The sequence below is a fragment of the Anomaloglossus baeobatrachus genome, chromosome 1 (assembly GCF_048569485.1).
Source record: "Anomaloglossus baeobatrachus isolate aAnoBae1 chromosome 1, aAnoBae1.hap1, whole genome shotgun sequence".
Lineage (NCBI taxonomy): Eukaryota > Metazoa > Chordata > Amphibia > Anura > Aromobatidae > Anomaloglossus > Anomaloglossus baeobatrachus.
The window spans coordinates 654,229,183-654,251,563 of NC_134353.1; the positions used below are offsets into that span (position 1 = coordinate 654,229,183).

The 22,381-nt window shown below is 49.2% G+C and overlaps 1 protein-coding gene across 1 annotated transcript in view; it reads right to left on the reverse strand.

Moving 5' to 3' along the window:
- SELENOM (selenoprotein M) overlaps positions 1-17,829 on the reverse strand; it is a 32,678-nt gene extending 14,849 nt beyond the window's left edge. Inside the window, exons 1-2 of the mRNA XM_075341483.1 lie at positions 17,646-17,829; positions 17,388-17,423 (exon numbers count right to left, since the gene is read on the reverse strand). Of these exons, the coding sequence (XP_075197598.1) occupies positions 17,388-17,423; positions 17,646-17,744 (135 nt within the window). The 5' untranslated portion in view covers positions 17,745-17,829. The remainder of the gene's footprint in view (positions 1-17,387; positions 17,424-17,645) is intronic.
- Positions 17,830-22,381: the final 4,552 nt, after the last annotated feature.

Below are 22,381 nucleotides of genomic sequence, written 5' to 3' on the forward strand. Positions count from 1 at the left end.
ATGGCTTTCTAGGTACACACACTGCAAGTGTTGACCTACAGAGTAAGTGGGTTAGCCTTGTTTAAGTCTCATTATTCACAATGTAATTTATTACTATCATTCAAAAACACTAAGGGTATGTGCGCACGTTGCTTTTTACCTGCTTTTTACCTGCTTTTTTGCTGCTTTTTCTTCTGCGCTGTTTAATGCCAAAATGGATGTGTTCTTCTATTCAAGCAAAGTCTATGGGAATTTGGGTTTCTTGTTCACACTATGTTGTTCAAAATGCTGCCTTTTTGAGGCAGAACTTTGGTCAAAAACTCAGCTTCTCAGTGCAAAACCCAAATGGCAAAAACAATTGACATGTTGCTTCTTTGAAAAGCTGAGTTTTTGACCAAAGTTCTGCCTCAAAAAGGCAGCATTTTGAACAACATAGTGTGAACAAGAAACCCAAATTCCCATAGACTTTGCTTGAATAGAAGAACACATCCATTTTGGCATTAAACAGCGCAGAAGAAAAAGCAGCAAAAAAGCAGGTAAAAAGCAACGTGCGCACATACCCTTATTTCAACCTGTGGAGAGGCAGCTTTTTTAAGGTTAGAGGAAATCTGTCATTAGCTTTTAAGGCCCAGTCACACTAAACAACTTACCAGCGATCCCAACAACGATACAACCTGATAGGGATCGCTGGTAAGTTGCTAGGAGGTCGCTGGTGAGATGTCACACTAAGCAACGCTCCAGCGATCCCACCAGCAACCTGACCTGGCAGGGATCGCTGGAGCGTCGCTACACGTGGAAGCATGCTGCGCTTGGTAACTAAGGTAAATATCGGGTAACCAACCCGATATTTACCTTGGTTACCAGCGCACACCGCTTAGCGCTGGCTCCCTGCATACCTAGCCACAGTACACATCGGGTTAATTACACGATGTGTACTCTGCTACGTGTGCAGGCAGCAGGGAGCCGGCTTCTGCGGACGCTGGTAACCACGGTAAACATCGAGTAACCAAGAAGCCCTTCCCTTGGTTACCCGATATTTACCTTCGTTACCAGTGTCCGCCGCTCTCACACTGCCAGTGCCGGCTCCCTGTTCCATGCACTCCTAGCCACAGTACACATCGGGTTAATTACCCGATGTGTACTCCGGCTACGTGTGCAGGGAGCCGGCACTGACAGCTGAGAGCGGCGGATGCTGGTAACGAAGGTAAATATCGGGTAACCAAGGAAAGGGCTTCTTGGTTACCCGATATTGACATTGGTTACCAGCGTCCGCAGAAGCCGGCTCCCTGCTCACTGCACATTTAGTTGTTGCTCTGTCGCTGTCACACACAGCGATGTGTGCTTCACAGCGGGAGAGCAACAACTAAAAAATGGTCCAGGACATTCAGCATCAACCAACGACCTCACAGCAGGGGCCAGGTTGTTGCTGGATGTCACACACAGCAACATCGCTAGCAAGTTGTGCCTCAGCAGCGATGTTGCTAGCGATGTTGCTTAGTGTAATGGTACCTTTTAGTTATCCCGTCTGAGAGCAACATAATGTATGGCCAGAGACCCTGATTCTAGCAGTGAGTCACTTAGGGCTCATTCAGACGACTGTTCCGTTTGTCCTGTTCCGTTTGTCCTGTTCCGTTTGTCCTGTTCCGTTTGTCCTGTTCCGTTTGTCCTGTTCCGTTCCTCTTTTTATTGCGGACCTACTGACAGGATCATCTTTTCAATGTCTTTTGTGTAGGATCGGATGACACACGTAAGCACTTCCGTGTGCATCCGACCCCACAAAAGAACACATCGGATGCCGTATGCCCGTTCTGTTATTGCGGATCGTGACACAATACAAGTCAATGGGTCCGCAAAATCCCCGGAAGCCACACGGAAGGACTTTCGTGTGACTTCCGTGGGGTGCCCGTGCAGTCTGTTGTCCCGCACCAGCCTCACAGCTGCCCGCACTGCAGTGTGTCAGCATCTGCTAGCACAGCAGTGTCAGTAGCTATGGGGATGACAAGCACTGCCATCAGGAGGTTAGGTAAGTTCAATACCTGAGGTGATGAAGTGCTGCACTCCTGACATCAGCGCTCGTCACTGACTTCCATGCCCGCCGCGTTTTCACATCAAGTATCGTGGGTGGCCTGAGACTGTGACTAGCAGTGACATCACAGGCCGCTTGCGATACTTCACTTGTGAAAGCGGCGGACAATGGAAGTCAGTGATGAGCGCTGACATCAGGAGTCCAGCGGCGTTCATCTCCCAGGTAATGTACCTAGCTAACCTCATGAAGTCAGTGCTCATAATGCCCAGTGGTGACCTGGGATGACCTATTGATGTTAGCTCAGATCACTGCACTGCTCTCCCAGCTAATGTGGAACATTCTGTTCTTCATTGACTGAGACAGTGAGTAGGATATGGATCGTTGTGGGACCCCCTTATTGGATTACACCGGACCCGGATTTGATTTTTCTTTCCAATAAATTGGTGAAAGAGGGAGTGTTTTTTCAAATAAAAAATTGTCGTCTATTTTTTATGTTTTTATTACTGGCTGGGTTAGTGATGTCGGGTATATGATAGACGCCGTGACATCACGACGTCTGGCCTTGATGCCCGGTGACATTACACAGCTGGTATCAACCCCATATATTAGCCCAATTGCCACCGCACCAGGGTATTCGGAAGAGCTGGGTTAAGTCCCAAGACTGTCGCATTTAATGGATGTGGCAATTCCGGTCGACTGCTGGATGATATTTTTAGGCTCTGGGGCTCCCAATAAGGTGGGTCTCCCCAGCCTGAGAATACCAACCCCCACCTGTGAGGCTTTATCTTGGCTGGGTATCAAAATTGGGGGAGGACTGCACGCTGTTTTTTTTTTTTAAAATTTATTTTACTGTATGATATAGACCCGCCCACCAGCAGCAGTGATTGGTTGCAGTGGGACAGCTGTCACTCAGCATGGGGGCGCGTCTAACTGCAACCAATCACAGACGCCGGTGAGTGAGGGAAGCAGTGAATATGTATGAGCCTAATGAGCGGCCGGCTCGGGAAGAACAAAGCTGTCGCGGGAGTAGTGTTACAGCCACCCGGTGATCGGTGAGTATGTAGTGCTTGCTCCTACCCTTTTACCCCGATCTATCAAAATATAAAATCACTTTATCTGATTGGTAAAGGGTGTAGCAAGAAAAAATAAATCAAAACTCCATAATTACCTTATTTTGGTCACCACAACATTGCAATAAAATGCAATAACAAGCGATCAAAACATCACATCCGTGCAAAATTCATATAATTAAAAATGTCACATCAAGACCCAGAAAGTAAGCCATCACACAGCACCAGATCCTGAAAAATGAGAATGCTATGGGTCTTGGAAAATGGCGCCAAAAGCACAATTCTTTTTTACAGACGCATTCTTTTTTTTTTTTTTTTTACCCCTTACATAAAAGTAAAACTATACAAGTTTGTATCTACAAACTCATACTGACCTGGGCAATGGTATTACCAGGTCACTTGTACCATATAGTGAACACTGGTGAAAAAAAAACAAACAAAATACATTTGAGGAATGGCACTTTTTTTCACAATTTCACTGCACTTGGAATTTTTTTCCCCGTACAATATGGGGCCGATATAGTGGTGTCATTCAAAAGTACAACTCCTCTCGCAAAAAAAACAAACCCTCATACAGCTATTTATATGGAAAATTAAGAAAGTTATGGCTCTTGGAAGACGGGGAGAAAAATACTAAAAAAGAAAAATCGCCTGGGGTTGAAGGGGTTAATAATGGCTTGGAAAACTTTCTATTCATTTCTATGGGAAATCCACCTAGCTGTTTATGAAGAGTTTTTAGTTGTGTACATGACCTTTTTTTCAGGCAGATTCATCCTCAAAAAAAAATGCTCAGAAGAATAAGCATATTAATTTCTACGTAAAAACAATTTGCTGATCATACGTTCAAGCTTTCGAACGTCTTTTAACCACTTCAGGTTTCTAACAATGCCAAGCAGTTAAAGGGGCTCTGTCAGCACAATCTGACCAGAGTACAGGCGCTCGGTGCTTCATGGTGTGGCCAAACATTGATGTGCACCTTCCCGGTCGCTTGTTCCTCCTCTATCTCCAACCTCCTCCCTTCATTGATTGACAGCTGTGCTTCATAGAGGCAAACAAGGGTAGAGATATAGTGAAACAAGCAGATTGGTAAGGTGCATAAATGCTTGTCCTCGCCATGATGCAACAAGCACCTGTAATTTAAAAAGTAATTTTGTGCTGACTGAATCCCTTTAAAAGAAGTGATCTGTCGGCTGGTATTTTCCATTAGTCTGTACTTTACAATACAAGTCAGTGGTAAAGCTGAAAAGATGCCAGGAACACAGCATGATGTCTCTTGGAATATTTTACCATAGTTTTTGCTTAAAAAATGCTAGTGGTTTCTTCATTATTTAATACAATGAAAATAACAAACAGAAAACTACAGTGAAAAAAAACAAGTCACAAAAACCATGAGCCCCTCCAAAGAGTGGTGAACTAAAGGAAAGATGCGGGAGTTCCTGCTTGAATGCTTTTTAATTTTTAAATACCTCTGGCCATATACCTAGACCCTAGTACTGGCATATAGCCATATACCAAGACCCTGGTACTGGCATATAGCCATATACCTAGACCCTAGTACTGGCATATAGCCATATACCTAGACCCTAGTACTGACATATAGCCATATACCTAGTCCCTACTACTGGCATATAGCCATATACCTAGGTCCTAGTACTGGCATATAGCCATATACCTAGACCCTAGTACTGGCATATAGCCATATACTTGGGTCCTAATACTGGCATATAGCCATATACCTAGACCCTAGCACTGGCATATTGCCATATACCTAGTCCCTAGTACTGGCATATAGCCATATATCTAGACCCTAGTCTAGATATATAGCAATATACCTAGTCTCTAGTACTGGCATATAGCCATATACCTAGTCCCTAGTACTGACATTTAGCAATCTACTTAGTCCCTAGTACTGGCATATAGCCATCTGCCTAGACCCTAGTACTAGCATATAGCCATATACCTAGGTCCTAGTACTGCCATATAGCCATATACTTAGGCCCTAGTACTGGCATATAGCAATATGAGAAAGAAGGACGGTGATCCAGCTCAACTGGGGCAAGGTCCGGCATGCAAGAATAACACTCTGGCAGTGCAAGGGTCCAATAGAAGAAGAAAAAAATCCAGCTTCCGGAGTTGTAATAAAACTATTGCAAAATTTTATTGAAGGACGTCAAAATTAATGTGATGACAAGGACAAAAATAGGGAGCCCATATACGGCATAAGGCTACGCGTTTCGAACGCTGCCTGCGTTCTTTGTCAAGCCAGAGTGAGCATATGTTACTCACAAGTATTTAAACTCACTCCTACCAATGGGAGGGGTGAGTTTAATCAGAAAGCACATGTGCCAGCATGGGGTAGATAACATACAAACACATAATACAAAAATCCAACAATGAGTGAACAAAAAAAATAAAAAAAAATTTATATACAAAAGAAAAGAAAAACATTTTTGTTATTAAAAATTTCACATAAAACACTCTTTCAATCGAAATGTACATGCAAGCATTATCTACCAAGATTTAATAATGGAACATGACATCTCGTCTCAGATTAAGACCATTGGGTATTCTAGTTCCCAAATAAAATATCCAAAAGGCTATGTGCCCACGCAGGACATTCCTCAGGAGCTCGCAGAAAACCGCAGCACAACTTTGTCTGTTTACATGCTGCGGTTATGCTGCGGAATGTCCTGCGGATATGCTGCGGTCATTCTGCATTGAGGATACGGTACCATGGCTTGGGTACTGCATCCTCAATGCAGAACAAGTGCTGCAGTGATCGGGGAGTTCATACTTTCCTCCATCATGCAGCACTTCACTCTCCAGCCGTGTCTGTCAGCGTCTGCACATTGCCGGAGAAGGTGGGCGGACCTGAACTAGCTTCGGCTGTCACATGACCGTAGCTCGTGCAGGCCCCGCCCACCTGCTTCCTGCTCCTGGCTCCACCATGCTCCAGTCTGCACCGGAAGAAGTGACTCCGGTGACTTCTATCAAGGCAGGTAAGTATGGGACACTGTGGAAAAATCCGCAGGAATAATTCACATGCTGCAGATTTTTCCGCAGGGAAATTCGCATTATTTCCGCTGCGTAAAAAAATGCAGCATGGGCACAGCACTCCCCAAATGCCATAGAAATGGCTGGGGACTCGCTGTACTGCAGATTTTTGAAAAATCCGCGGAATTTCTGCAAAAGAATCGCGGCAAATTCCGCAAATTTTCCACAGCGTGGGCACATACCCAAAGGCCTCACGTGTGAGAACCTGATGTTGGCTATCCCCACCACAAGGAGAATTTTTCACTTTTTTTAAACCAAAAACACACAAGGAGTCAGTATTGCAATTGTGATGTGAAATAAAATGCCTGGGTGCCGATGAGAAATTTCTGACTGGAATGACAGTGCCCTTAGAATTATAAATATCCTGGATATGTTCATTAAAACGCACCTTGAGCTTGCTCACTGTACAGCCAATATAAAGTAAGTTGCAGCTGGTGCAGTTAATGCAGTAAACCACATTTTCATATAGCAATATACCTAATTTCTAGTACTGGTATATAGCCATATGCCTAGTCCCTAGTACTGGCATATAGCCATTTATCTAGTCCTAGCATATAGCCATATACCTAGACCCTAGTACTGGCATATAGCCATATACCTAGACCCTAGTACTGGCATATAGTCATAAGCCTAGACCCTAGTACTGGCATATAGCCATATGCCTAGACCCTGGTACTGGCATATAGTCATATGCCTAGACCCTGGTACTGGCATATAGCCATATATCTAGACCCTAGTCTAGATATATAGCAATATACCTAGTCTCTAGTACTGGCATATAGCAATTTACCTAGTCCCTAGTACTGACATTTAACAATATACTTAGTCCCTAGTACTGGCAAATAGACATATGCCTAGACCCTAGTACTGGCATATAGACATATGCCTAGACCCTAGTACTGGCATATAGACATATGCCTAGACCCTAGTACTGGCATATAGACATATGCCTAGTCCCTAGTACTGGTATATAGCCATATGCCTAGTCCTTAGTACTGGCATATAGCCATATATCTAGTCCTAGCATATAGCCATATACCTAGACTCAAGTACTGGCATATAGCAATATACCTAGTCTCTAGTACTGGTATATAGCCATATGCCTAGTCCTTAGTACTAGCATATAGCCATATATCTAGTCCTAGCATATAGCCATATACCTAGACCCTAGTGTCACAAACCACCGGGGGGGGTCACTCAGAAATCCCCCGCGCTGGCTACCAGTACGTCACAATCGGGGGGTAACAAGTGGGGGTCACCCCTCCTTTATACCTCCCGACCGACAGACAGAGCACGTGACGCGCTCTCTAGCGCCCCTCTTATAGTCAGGCCAATTATGGAATTGCCCGACAATAAGCAAGGAGGCCGCTATACTACTTATGCCGATTATTGAAGGGTCCCCGGTGAGAGTAAGGTATATATTCCCCCGACCTCCGCGGGCGGAATATATAAAATCTCCCCGAATCTCACTGGCCTCCCCACAATAATCCTTGGCACAATTCGCTGCCACCAACCGATTTACGGTAACTATTAGCCGAACACACAGACGTGGGATTCAAGATCGAGATAACAGAACAGCCCAAGATTAATTATATAATTTAATCAGCCTAAAGCACACTAGAAACTACAATATATACAATAGGGAATCTACAGAATATACATATGTCAGAGTACAGTTACAATCAAAGCATGGGTTACAAACAGGCATACACAGTTCCAGCAGTTACCTTGTTGCGTCTGGCCACAGGGGGGCGCTGTACCCAGGTTTCTAGGATCCTTCCCACAGATGTTTCCTACACGTGCCCCCAGCGAAAAGAACCCTGGAAAATGGCCGAAGTAGGGTTATCAACCTGGGCAAATCCAGTTCCCCTCCTACCTTAGTGACCTCACAGGGAGCACTGCTCCACCCCTGGCTTGAGTTATGGACAATATCCCAACATGGAATATGGGCCATAACTTTGCCTGGGAGCGTCGTAGGCGGACGCCAACGCTCTCATTGTGACAGCTATGAATTTAGCCACAGAACGAGGGGACTCATGACCTGTCTGCCAGTTCCCCATTGGCTGATATCACGCCTGGGGCATTTCCCAATGTCCTGCTCCCATAAAAAGGGTGTGCCGGCATCGTCCGCATGCGGAGACACCATTTTTATGGTTGCCATATTTATCGGAAATATGGCTTGCGAGATATGAACCATCTTTTACTGGAGTCGTTCTGTCTGGCTATTTCCATAGCCTTGCTAACTAGCTAGCAGCTCCTACTACAGGGTGACGGCAGGGAGTCATCCTGTGTCCATTGTTCCCACACAACCTCATTTCCAAATCACAGGACATGGCCATGGAGGTGTAAGTGGAACACTGAGAACAAGAAGGGAGGGGGGCACTGCCAGGGAGTGATGAGGGATTATGACTGGAGTCATAATTCATCTTCATATCCCGGGATTTGCCTCACACCTCCCCCCTTTTGAGGGCGCTAGGGGGCAGCACACTCCGGTGTTCCCCCGTGCGCCCGTCCGCGACCTCTCCTTGTCGGGACAGCCCGTCTGCGTTACCGTGGTCACGGCCCCTTTTGTGGCGAATGGTGAAGTTGTATTGCTGGAGCGCAAGGCTCCATCGCAACAATCGCCCATTCGTCCCAGAGACGGTGTGCAACCAGCTGAGGGGATTGTGGTCCGTCTCCACGATGAAGTGGCGCCCGTATAGATAGGGTTGCAGACGCTGCAGGGCCCACACTATGGCCAGGCACTCCTTCTCCATCGTGGAATAGGCAACTTCCCTTGGTAACAGCTTCCTGCTCAGGTACAAGACCGGGTGCTCTTGGCTCGCAGAGTCCACCTGGCTGAGCACCGCACCGAGGCCGAAGTCACTGGCGTCGGTCTGTACTACAAACGGCCGCGTGAAGTCGGCTGCCTGTAGCACGGGCGGGCTGGACAGGGCGTCCTTTAGGGCCCGGAAGGCTGTCTCGCAGTCCATTGTCCAATCGACTGCAGAGGGCAGCTTCTTCTTGGTGAGGTCCGTCAAGGGCTTTGCCAGGCTACTATAGCATGGAACAAACCTCCTATAGTACCCAGCGGTCCCCAAGAAGGACATCACCTGCTTCTTGGTCCTGGGGGTGGGCCAGGATGCGATGGCTTCCACTTTCTCAGGCTCGGGCTTCAGTGTTCTCCCACCTACCCGGTGACCGAGGTACTGGACCTCGCTCATGGCCAGCTGACACTTTCCCGGCTTGATGGTCAAACCTGCCCGGTGGATCCGCCTGAGCACCTGTGCTAGATGCTCTAGGTGGTCCTCCCAGGTGGGACTGAAGACGGCAATGTCATCCAGGTACGCGGCCGCGTACCCTTCGAGTCCCTTGAGCAGGGTGTTGACCATCCGCTGGAAAGTGGCAGGGGCATTCCTCATCCCGAATGGCATCACCGTGGACTCGTACAGTCCAAATGGGGTAATAAAGGCAGAGCGTTCCCTGGCCTTGCGAGTCAGGGGGATCTGCCAATATCCCCGGCTCAGATCCATGATGGTCAGGTACTGAGCCCCGGCCAACTGATCGAGCAGGTCATCGATGCGTGGCATGGGGTACGCATCGGCGACCGTGACCGCATTGAGCCCCCTGTAGTCCACGCAGAACCGAGTGGTTCGGTCCTTCTTAGGGACGAGGACTACAGGCGAGGCCCAAGCGCTGTTGGATGCCTGGATCACCCCCAGCTTCAGCATCTCGTCAATCTCCTGGCGCATGTGTTGCTGCACCTCCAGGGAGACCCGATATGCTGAACGACGGATCGGGGGATGATCCCCAGTGTCCACGTGATGGACAGCCAAGTCAGTCCTTCCGGGCTGGTTGGTAAACAACCCCCGGAAGGGGAGGAGGGTGGCCCACAGCTGGGACCGTTGGTCTTCCAAGAGCTGGTGGCCAACCTCCACATCCTCAATGGATCCGCCTGCCCTAACCTGGGCTAGCATATCCAAGAGGGTTTCCGCTTCTCCCTCCTCGGGCAGGTTGCACACGGGGAGCGCACATGCCTCCCGCTCATGATGTGCCTTCATCATGTTCACATGGAAGGGCTTCCGCCTTCCACGGGCAGGGTCCAGGGTGACCAGGTACGTTACAGGGTTGAGCTGCTGGTACACGAGGTATGGGCCTTCCCAGGCTGCCTGAAGCTTGTCCTGTGGTACGGGGACCAGTACCCACACCTTTTGACCCACTTGGTAGGTCCTCTCACAAGCGTTCTGGTCGTACCAACGCTTCTGATCGGCCTGGGCTTGAGCCATATTGTCGTGTACCAGTTGCGTCAAGGCCTGCATTTTGTCCCGGAAGCGCATGACATACTCGATAACCGACACTCCAGGGGTGGCCAAATCCCCTTCCCAAGCCTCTTTCACCAGAGCCAGGGGGCCCCGCACACGTCGCCCGTACAGGAGCTCAAACGGTGAGAATCCTGTTGAGGCCTGTGGAACCTCCCGGTAAGCAAATAACAGGTGTGGGAGATACCGCTCCCAGTCACGCCCATGGGAGTCGACCAACATCTTAAGCATCTGCTTTAAGGTGCCATTGAACCGCTCGCACAGGCCATTAGTCTGTGGATGGTACGGGCTGGCCACCAGATGTCGCACCTGGACTCGCTTACAGAGGGCCTCCATCAGCTGGGACATGAATTGGGTCCCCCGGTCAGTGAGCATTTCCTGGGGAAAACCCACTCGGGAGAAAATCTCCAGCAATGCGGTGGCCACCTTGTCAGCCCGAATGGACGACAAGGCCACTGCTTCTGGGTACCGGGTGGCATAGTCCACTACCGTCAGTATGAAGCGTTTCCCGGAGCTGCTGGGGATGGCCAGCGGGCCGACCAGATCCACAGCCACCCTCCTGAAAGGCTCATCGATGATTGGCAGAGATACCAGTGGGGCTTTGGGGCGTGGCCCCGCCTTCCCCACTCTCTGACAGGTTTCACACGAACGGCAGTAGGCAGCCACATCGGCCCCCATTTTTGGCCAGTAGAAATGCTGGTTTAACCTGGCCTTGGTCTTAGCGATCCCTAGGTGTCCGGCCATCGGAATCTCATGTGCGATCCGCAACAACTCCGTCCGGAACGGATAGGGTACCACCAACTGTCGGTCCCTGGGCCACGCCTCCGGTGAACCCTGCTGGACCGTGGCCCGGTACAGCCGTCCTTGGTCCCAGACCACTCGCTCCGGGTCCGAGTCCGAGGGAGGCTGTGCCGCCTGCTCCTTAAGAGCTTTCAGGCTGTCGTCAGCTTCTAACGCTGCCTGAAACCCCTGACTAGATGTGGCCAGAATCGACGAGACTGTCACATCTTCAGTCAGTACCCCGGGACCTGTGTCCTGGCCTCCACCTGACTCGGCTGCCACTTGGTCAGAAGGGGAAGAGCTATCGGACCTCCGGGAGGCCCCTTGGCTTCCAGCACTCCCACTGCGGGTGACAGCGGCCACAGCCGCTGCGACCGTGGGTCGTGCCTGCTCCTCCTCCGTTCCTGACCAAGTCGCCGGTTCAGGCAGACCTACCTGGCTTCCTGACACCCCGGTTGTGGGGGAACCATGCACCGAGATCTTACCTGGGAGCACTTCCGCTCCTGGACCGGCCCCAATCTCACCTGCCTGTTCCCCCCCTGCAGCAACAGAACCCCGCTGTGAAATCTCTGGGGACCCCACATTTGCTGTGGTAGCCCCCACCCCACACACTGGTCCTCCCCCTGCAGCACCCTGCTCTCTGCTTATCCCTGCAGAGGGCAACAGATCCCAGCTCACAGGCTGGTTACTTGTAGAGGCATTGTCACACCTTTCTCTGACCCCCTCCCCTGTCACAGCTGCAGCTGAGTGTGTGTCTATGGTGTCTATGCAAGCAGAAATATCAGAGTTCACTCCCTCCTCCCTTACATCATTCATAGATAACACATTAACATTGTCAGGAGTCATGTCAGTACTGGCTGAAGGTTCAGCCCTTGGGGGGGGCCCAAACTGGGAGGTTATCTGCCCCAAATCTGTCCCAAGTAGCACGTTTGCAGGGATCCGATCAGTTACCCCCACCTCCCTCACCCCTCGCCCTGCGCCCCAGTCCACATAAATGTCGGCAACAGGCAGCGCCGGGTCAGTGCCTCCAATCCCGGAGACAGCGAGGGTTTTTCCAGGGATCAAGTCTTGGGGGGACACCATCTCAGGCCGCACCAGAGTCACCTCTGAGGCGCTGTCTCGCAGTCCTATGGTCACAGACCGGCCGACGGTGACAGGTTGGAAGCTGTCCAGGGACCTACCACCACCCCCACCCACACAATACACCTTGGGCGGCCCTTGGGACGGGGACGGAGCCGGGGCCTTGGGACGCTGAGGGCACATGGCCTTGAAGTGTCCAGGTAGGTTGCACTGGTGGCACCGTCTTGGTTCTGCCACGGGCCTGGAGAGGGGAGTTGAGGGGGACACCCCCTGCAGTCTAGGGGCAGGTGGGGCAGTCGCAGAATTCATCTTACCCCCTCTCCAGGTGCTGCTGGTGGCTGCTCTCCTGGCTTCCGGAGCCCGATTGTTGGTGTAGTCATCGGCCAGGGCAGCTGTAGCCGTGGACCCCTTTGGCTTCTGGTCTCGGATGAACTGGCGGAGATCCTCAGGGCAGTTCCACAAGAGTTGCTCCGTGATGACCAAGTCCAGGATCTCTGGTCCGGTGGAAAGCTGCAGGCCTTGGGTCCAGTGGTCGGCAGCTCGGGCAAGTGCCCGCCGGTGGTCAGCCCAGGAGTCCTTTGGTCCCTTCTGCAGGGTCCGGAACTTCTTGCGGTAGGACTCCGGAGTGAGGTTGTACTGTTGGATCAGGGCCCGCTTGATGGTGTCGTAGCCCTGATCTGCCTCAGCAGGCAAGTCCCCAAGGATATCCAGGGCCTTACCCCTTAAACGGGGGGTCAGGTATTTGGCCCACTGGTCCTTGTCCAGATGGTGCTGCAAGCAAGTCCGTTCAAAAGCAGTCAAGAAAGAGTCCAAGTCTCCATCCTTCTCCAGCACTGGGAAGTCCTCAACACGGACCTTTGGAAGTTTGGTGTCTCGAAGGTCACGTGTGGCTGATGAGGGCCGGAGCTGAGCTAGCTGCAGCTGGTAGTCACGGTCTGCCTGTCGCTCTCGCTCTCGCTCTTCACGCGCTGCCTGCCGCTCTCGCTCCGCAGCCTCACGCTCTGCGTGCCGCTCCGCAGCCTCAGCGTCACGCGCTGCCTGCCGCTCTGCCCTGCGCTCTGCCAGGAGTTCCTTGTAGCCCTTCTGGTCTCCAGCCTGGAGAAGGGCCATAGCCATTTGAAGAAGGCTATCCGAGCCTCCCAGGCTCGGTGGAATGGCACGTGGTGATCTGCGGCACGCTGCAGAGCTAGGCGATTCACTGTCCCTTTCAGAGCGGAGGGCTGGCATCTGGCTCGTTGAGGAACCTTGGGTGAGCTGCTCCTCATCTTGTCCATAATTGCCAGGTTGTGCAATGTCCTCGGCAGAACGGTTTTCTGGCGTCGAGCTCCTGGAGGACTCGTGGGCAACCTCCTCATTGCTGTCCACAGCACCGTCCTCCCTCTCTTCGGCTCCTGCCTTAGCATTGGCCAGTTGCATAGCTCTGCTCCTGGTGCCATCAGCCATTCTTGCAGACTTTTGGTCACTGACACAGAACTGACACCTGATGCCTCCACACACCTTACAGTATCTGCACTCTGACACTCTAGTGTTGAGCTAGTCTGAAGACCCCAGCAGCCACAGCTGCTGCAGGCAGTCTTTAGTGTCTGGGAGTATGGGTCTCACACTCACACACACTATTATCTCGATCCCACCGCTATGCCACCAATATGTCACAAACCACCGGGGGGGGTCACTCAGAAATCCCCCGCGCTGGCTACCAGTACGTCACAATCGGGGGGTAACAAGTGGGGGTCACCCCTCCTTTATACCTCCCGACCGACAGACAGAGCACGTGACGCGCTCTCTAGCGCCCCTCTTATAGTCAGGCCAATTATGGAATTGCCCGACAATAAGCAAGGAGGCCGCTATACTACTTATGCCGATTATTGAAGGGTCCCCGGTGAGAGTAAGGTATATATTCCCCCGACCTCCGCGGGCGGAATATATAAAATCTCCCCGAATCTCACTGGCCTCCCCACAATAATCCTTGGCACAATTCGCTGCCACCAACCGATTTACGGTAACTATTAGCCGAACACACAGACGTGGGATTCAAGATCGAGATAACAGAACAGCCCAAGATTAATTATATAATTTAATCAGCCTAAAGCACACTAGAAACTACAATATATACAATAGGGAATCTACAGAATATACATATGTCAGAGTACAGTTACAATCAAAGCATGGGTTACAAACAGGCATACACAGTTCCAGCAGTTACCTTGTTGCGTCTGGCCACAGGGGGGCGCTGTACCCAGGTTTCTAGGATCCTTCCCACAGATGTTTCCTACACGTGCCCCCAGCGAAAAGAACCCTGGAAAATGGCCGAAGTAGGGTTATCAACCTGGGCAAATCCAGTTCCCCTCCTACCTTAGTGACCTCACAGGGAGCACTGCTCCACCCCTGGCTTGAGTTATGGACAATATCCCAACATGGAATATGGGCCATAACTTTGCCTGGGAGCGTCGTAGGCGGACGCCAACGCTCTCATTGTGACAGCTATGAATTTAGCCACAGAACGAGGGGACTCATGACCTGTCTGCCAGTTCCCCATTGGCTGATATCACGCCTGGGGCATTTCCCAATGTCCTGCTCCCATAAAAAGGGTGTGCCGGCATCGTCCGCATGCGGAGACACCATTTTTATGGTTGCCATATTTATCGGAAATATGGCTTGCGAGATATGAACCATCTTTTACTGGAGTCGTTCTGTCTGGCTATTTCCATAGCCTTGCTAACTAGCTAGCAGCTCCTACTACAGGGTGACGGCAGGGAGTCATCCTGTGTCCATTGTTCCCACACCACCTCATTTCCATATCACAGGACATGGCCATGGAGGTGTAAGTGGAACACTGAGAACAAGAAGGGAGGGGGGCACTGCCAGGGAGTGATGAGGGATTATGACTGGAGTCATAATTCATCTTCATATCCCGGGATTTGCCTCACACCTAGTACTGGTATATAGCCATATGCGTAGACCCTGGTACTGGCATATAGCCATATGCGTAGACCCTGGTACTGGCATATAGCCATATGCCTAGACCCTGGTACTGGCATATAGCCATAAGCCTAGACCCTGGTACTGGCATATAGCCATATGCCTAGACCCTGGTACTGGCATACAGCCATATGCCTAGACCCTAGTCTAGATATATAGCCATATACCTAGTCCCTAGTACTGGCATATAGCCATATGCCTTACATGTCCTTAGAATATCACTTAGTGCTATGAATTGTTTGCTTGAAACAACTTTTAAAATATGAGATATTTAAATCTTTCACTGGCAGAAGTTTCTCAGGAAATTTTCTTGAGAAACTTCACATTTCTAGTGCGCACATAGCCTTAGGGTATGAGATAGTTTAGGGGCAGTTTGGGATCTCATTAGGTTTGGCATTGAGCTGGGTTTGCACACTGCGGCATCTCGAGCGACATCGCTGTGGCGTCGCCGGTTTTGTGACGCGATAGTGATGTTGTTTGCGATGTTGCAGTGTGTGAAACCTATCAGCGACCCGGCCCCTGCTGTGAAGTTGTAATCGTTACAAATCGTTCAGGACCATTCCTAGGTCCTTTGTTTCCCGCTGTGCAGCAAGCATCGCTGGAAAGTTTCAGTGTGTGAAAGACTTTGCAGCGACTTTGTTAGCAACTTCCCTTTGAAAAGGCTGCTTATCAACGTCCCCAACAACCAGCTAGGTCGCTCTGCAGGTCCGGATCACTGTTGAGTTGTTGGCCAGGTTTGCCTGTTTGACGGCTCACCAGAGACTTAGCAGAGACTTAGGGAGGTCGCTGTTGCGTCGCGGGACCGGTGACGTTGCAGCGATGTCCTTTGCTACGTTGCAGTGTGTGAGCCCAGCTTAAGGCTTAGACTGATACTAGATCTATGTTTCCAGTCACTGACAGCAAGCAGAGAAAATAATAAAACACAAAGTTTATCAAAATATGAGATATTTCTACTACCCCTGGAATGGTTGTTATCTGCTCACCTGTAGTGAACTCTGAGTTAACCATTCATAGGAAATACAATATATCACAAAAGTGAGTACACCCCATCACATTTTTCTGAATATTTTATTAGATTTTTTGGGAAACATGAGCCACTGGAATCCTGTGAGGATCTAAAAAAAAACTCCATGCCCAGGAGAGTTAAGGCAGTGCTTGAAAAGAATGGTCACACAAAATACTGACACTTCGGGTTCACTTAGGGGTGTACTCTTTTCTTCCCAGTGGTTTAGACATTAATGTTTTTGTGTTATTTAGAGGGCAGGCCAAATTTACACTGTTATACAAGCTGTACACTGACTACTTTACATTGTATCAAACTGTCATATCTTCAGCGTTGTCCCATGGAAAGATACGAAGTATTTACAAAAATGTGAGGAATGTATTCACATTTGTGATATACTGTATTTGTCCACATTGAACAGGAATATTCCTATGATATTCCTATGGTTAATGATATCTGTAATGCCAAAAACAGATGTCAGCATCTTATGTACATGTGTACATGCTCTGCCTGTGTGTTTTTTTCACAGAGCGATCACATACCATTATAGTCTATATTGCGTTTCACACACGTCTATTGCCTTATTATTTTTTCTTTGGGGGGGGGATAGTACCAAGTGTCTTTAAAATTAAAGCTGAGACATCTCCGTTTTTTATCTGAAGTCAGGGTAATCCCACAAGCGAGTCGATGTCTGCGATAAACTCGGACAGCGCACTGGTGACCTATTTGGTTGCGTTCCACTGCTGTCCACTTTTCACGTTACGCCTGGTAGAAGTTAGAGGGGTGTTTTTTTGCTTTTGAGAAAAACTAAAAAAACACTGGTAATTTAAAAAAAAAAAGGGGGGGTTTTCCATGCACAGGAAAAAAACCCAAAAACCAGACATCTGAATGATGTTTTAGATCTATTTCATTGTTTCGTGAATACAATAGAATTTGTCCAGTGTGGGTAAATCCACCATATGCACTGGGTGGGTGAAAACAGTCATGGTATGCTTCATATGTAACGCCTAGTGTTCTGCCATATGTCACGCCAAGCACCCTCGGGTCACCAGTCAGGTACATCTTAATGCTACAAAGTGTCACAAGTAGTAAGAAAGTGATGATGTGATCTGTCTTACCTCTTTAAGTCTGTTCAGCTGTCATCCACCACATGACTGTAGAGCAAAGAAACACATGTTAGAGATCTTGGCTCAGTGGACCCCGCCAGATGTTGTGCTAGACATCTTTGGAAGTAGAAGGGTTAAAGGGCTGCATTAATCCCTGCTAATCCCCATGATTTTAGACTGTAAAGCGGATCCAAGCTTTTAGCAATGTCTGCAGTCCATCAGCTCTCCTCATGGTAACTGGCAATACAGATGTGACCGGACATTACCTACCTCTACTTTTGCCCTTGCCATATTCTTCAACTTGTCCCGATCAATCTGGTAGCCCAACAAGGGCTGGATGAGGCCGAGCAGCAGCAGAGGTAGCCACATTTTGGGAATCAGCTGTTAGCCTGAGAGAGGAAAGAAATCAGTCACACAAGGAAGTAGAGGAAGGATGTGTGCCACGTCAGTGAGAATGGGAATGAGGAGGGGAGACGAGGGATGATACCCCCCCACCTCGCCTCCTCTGCCCCCAGGGGCGTACCGGCAGATAATGAATGCTCTCCATGGTACAGGCGCCACTTACATCATCCTGTGCCCATCTGTGCGCACACATTACACATATGTTACCATATTGTATCTTGGTGACACCTGCAGTTCTTTAAACAATCAGTCTGAAAATAGACTCGAGCAGCTTTTATAAAAAATAATGCAATATTATTATTATTTTTTAAAGCACTATTAATTCCAGGGTTCCTAAACAAAATACATAGATTATACAGTAAAAAGTATAAAGTGTAGAAAACAAATTCCTCATTCAGACGTCCTTATTTCACGTCCGTAATCTGTCCGTGGTTCTCATGTTCTTGTGAATAGAACCCATTACACTCTATGGAGCTGTTCACATGTCTAAGTTTTTATGCAGTCTGTGTCTCCAAAATAAATCATGGAGACGTGTCTATTTTTGGACCTCATCACAGATCAAAATTACCAATACAAACCTATGGGTCTGTAAAGTCATGGACAGCGCACAGATGGCGTCAGTGTACAATCCATGTGCTGACTGTGATTAACATTGTAATGGATAGGAGAAGCTTTGTCACTTATTTATTTTTATACAGTTGAAACCAAAGGTTTACATACACTATTTAAAAAGACACATCTGCATGTTTTTCTCACTATCTGACATGAAATCAGAATAAATATTTCATAATAATAATGTTTTTGGTCAATTAGGAAAATTATTTATATTTGCCAAATGCCAGAATAATTAGACAGAAAATGTTTTAAGGCATTTTTATTACTTTCTGCAAAGTCAAAAGTTTACATACACTAAAGCGGGCTTTACACACTACGATATCGCTAGCAATTGCTAGCGATATCGTACGTAAAAGCACCCGCCCCCGTCGTGCATGCGATTTCGTGTGATCGCTGCCGCAGCGAACATTATTGCTACAGCAGCGTCACACACACTTACCTGGTCGGCGGCGGCGCTGTGACTTCCGAACAATCCCTCCCTCAAGGGGGAGGGACGTTCGGCATCACAGCGACGTCACCAAGGGGCCGGCCAATCAAAGCGGAGGGGCGGAGATGAGCGGGACGTAACATCCCGCCCACCTTCTTCCTTCCGCATTGCCGGTGGAGGCAGGTAAGGAGACGTTCCTCGCTCCTGCGGTGTCAGACACAGCGATGTGTGGTGCCACAGGAACGAGGAACAACATCGATAATCAACCATTACCGATTTTTGGTTTTGGGATGACCTCTCCATGGTGAACGATTTTCACCATTTTTGAGGTTGCTTAAGGTCGCTGGGAAGTGTCACACGCTGCGATATCGTTAATGACGCCGGATGTGCGTCACTAACAACGTGACCCCGACGATAAAACATTAACGATATTGTAGCATGTAAAGCCCCCTTAAGAGTACTATACCTTTTAAACAATATAGAATAGCCCATATGATGATGTTATTTGGAAGCTTCTGATGGGTTTATTGCCAACATTTGAGTTAATTAGAGACACACCTGTGGAGGCATTTTAATGCACACCTGAAACGCACTGCTTCTTTATGTAGCATCATGGGAAAGTCAAAAGAAATCAGCCAAGATCTCAGGAAGAGAATTGTGAACTTGCACAAGTCTGGTTCAACCTTGGGTGTAATTTACAGATACATGAAGATGCCTCGTTCATCTGTACAAACAATTATATGCAAGTACAAACAATATGGGAATGTTCAGCCATTATACCGCTCAGGAAGGAGAGGGGTTCTGTGTACCAGAGATGAACGTGCTTTGGTCAGATATATGCATATCAATTCAAGAACAAAAGCAAAAGACCTTGTGAAGATGCTGGCAGATGCTGGTAAGATTGTGTCATTAACTACAGTGAAACGAATACTTATCGACATGGACTGAAAGTCTACTCTATCAGGAAGGAACTATAATTCCAAAAGAAACATAGAAAAGCCAAATTATTTTTTTTCAAATGTACACAGGAATAAAGACTTTAATTTTTGGAGACATGTCCTGTGGTCTGCCGAAACTAAAATTGAACTGTTTGGCCATAATGACCATTGTTACGTTTTGGAGGAAAAAGGGAGAAGCTTTAAAGACTAGGAACACCATCCCAACTGTGAAACACATGGGTGGCAGCATCATGTTGTGAGGTTGTTTTGCTGCAGGAGGGAGTGATGCACTTCACAAAATAGATGGCATCATGAGAAAAGAATATTATGTGGCAATACTGAAGCAACATCTCAAGACATCAGCCAGGAACTTAAAGCTTGGGCGGAAATGGGTCTTCCAAATCGACAATGACCCAAAGCATACTGCCAAACTGCTTACAAAGTGGCTTAAAGGGGTTGTCCACTTCTTTTACATGGGTAGCCTTTCCTTAGTTTAGGTCAACAATGTCTGATGAGCTGGGGTCCGACACCTTGCACCCCCACCATAGAGTCGTTCTTAGCCCTGGTAGCGGCAGCAGGCAGCCGGAAATGCTCAACTCTGCTGCTGTTCTGTCTTCTGAAGGTGGCTGCAGCCGGGTACTGCACATCCACCTCCCATTCAGATCAATAGGAGGTGGATGTGCAGTAGCCAGCCTCGGTCACTATCAGAAGACACGGGATTGACAACTACTGATCTGCGGCGGTGCGGGGTGTTGGACCGCGGCCAATCAGACATTGTTGACCTGTCCTAAAGATAGGCCATCAATGTAAAAGTAGTAGACATGAAACAAATATCCAGCTCACCCCAAGACATCAGCACTATTGGCGGTGTAGAAGCACGAGATCCCGCAGCTGTTCAGCGTCTGAGGCACAGGTGAACAAAGGAATGATCCAGCTTCACGTTTCCATAAAAACACAGCTTTAATTAAAAACTTTTTTAAAATACATAGAACATTTTTCTTGTAATAAAGATAAGCCACAAAAGTATACCATCTGAGTCAGGAAAAATCCAAAGGTTTAAACCGCACACCAGCCGCGTCTCGAGCACATGGCTCTTAGACCTTGCTCCAAGGTCTAAGAGTCATGTACTTGAAACGCGGCTGGTGTGTGCTTTAAAGAACCTTTGGATTTTTCCTGACTCAGAGATGGTATACTTTTGTAAGGCTGGAGTCACACGAGAATTGCATCGCCCAGACTGGCGGCCGGTTCTCCTGACCGGAACATGCAGCTGCATGGAAATACATGAATCTGACCCGCTCCTGCCAGGAGAGCTGGCGGCCATTCCAGGTGATGCGATGCAATCCTCTCTTGAGCCTAACCCTGATGGTAAAAACTGACTTACTGATGAACATCGGATGAAAATCACTAATGACACACGTTCAGTACTGTTTGTTGTTTGTTTGTTTTTTGAGTACGTGGAAATGTACCGCCCCGCGGGCTCGGCTGCGACCGCCAAGCCGCTCGGATCCGTGCTCGTACAGTGGGTGGCTCGGGCTCCTCACGGACCCGGGGGTCACGTCGCTCTGCAAGGGGGTTGGCGCTACACGCAGGGACTTCGGTGGGGAGTTCCACGGCCGGAGACACAGTGGTTTGGAAGGGATGTAAGTTCGTGACGCCACCCACGGGTTGTGGTGAATGGATGGACACCACCGCTGCCGTTAACTAGGCCTCCCGGGGACGGTGTTGCGCAGCTTGGTGTTGACCCCTCCATGGGTAGGGGAGTGATGGTCCCGGGGGCCCAAGGGAGGTGCTGAGGCGTGGGGACAGGTGCGTGTTGGATGCTGGTGCGGTGCGGTGCGCGGCCCGAAGGCACTGGTGTACTCACTATGACACAATACACTGGAGTCTCTGGTAAACCAAACGGGATGATGAACGGGGCCCGCAGCCAACTGCAGTTTCTCCCCTATCAGGTTGGTGGTTTCCGCCTTTCTCCTGCACCTCTTTGTGTGAATGTTTGACTCCTATGCCTAAGCAACGGTAGTCCGCTCCCCGGCTTGCTGGTTGCCGGTAGAGCCCTGTTTGACCACAGACGCTGGCCCTTTGGGTCTCTATGCCTTGGCGGTGGCTTTACCCTGTATGGTTGGGCTGTTGTCTTCTAACGGGTCTTGTGTGGGAAGGTCCTTAAGTCCAGTCCTCAATCAGTTGATTTGACTCGGCCTTTTCGGTTCAGGGCTTCATACTGGGTCTGAGTACCCCTTCTGGTGCTCCGGTTTCCAGTCGGTTCCCTGGTTCTGTACCGGCGGGCCACCGCCCGACCCTGGTCCCTACGGTTCCACCGGCTGTAATCCCAGCTTCTGCAGGCAGCCACCACCGTCTGCCTCCTTGCCAGAGGTGACTGGGCTCCGACCTAGACACCTGAGTAGACTATGGAAGGCCTGGTCACAGGTCTGCCCTTGAACTCGACCTCACTCCTTCACTGTCAAAACTCATCTACTCTAGAACTCGTGTCTTTTTCCCACCTCCAGGCCTGTGAACTCCTCGGTGGGTGGAGTCAACCGCCTGGCTCCACCCCCCCTGGTGTGGACATCAAACCTGGAGGGTGGTAACAAGGTTTTTAGGTTTGGCTGCTGTCACCTTTTTAGGGA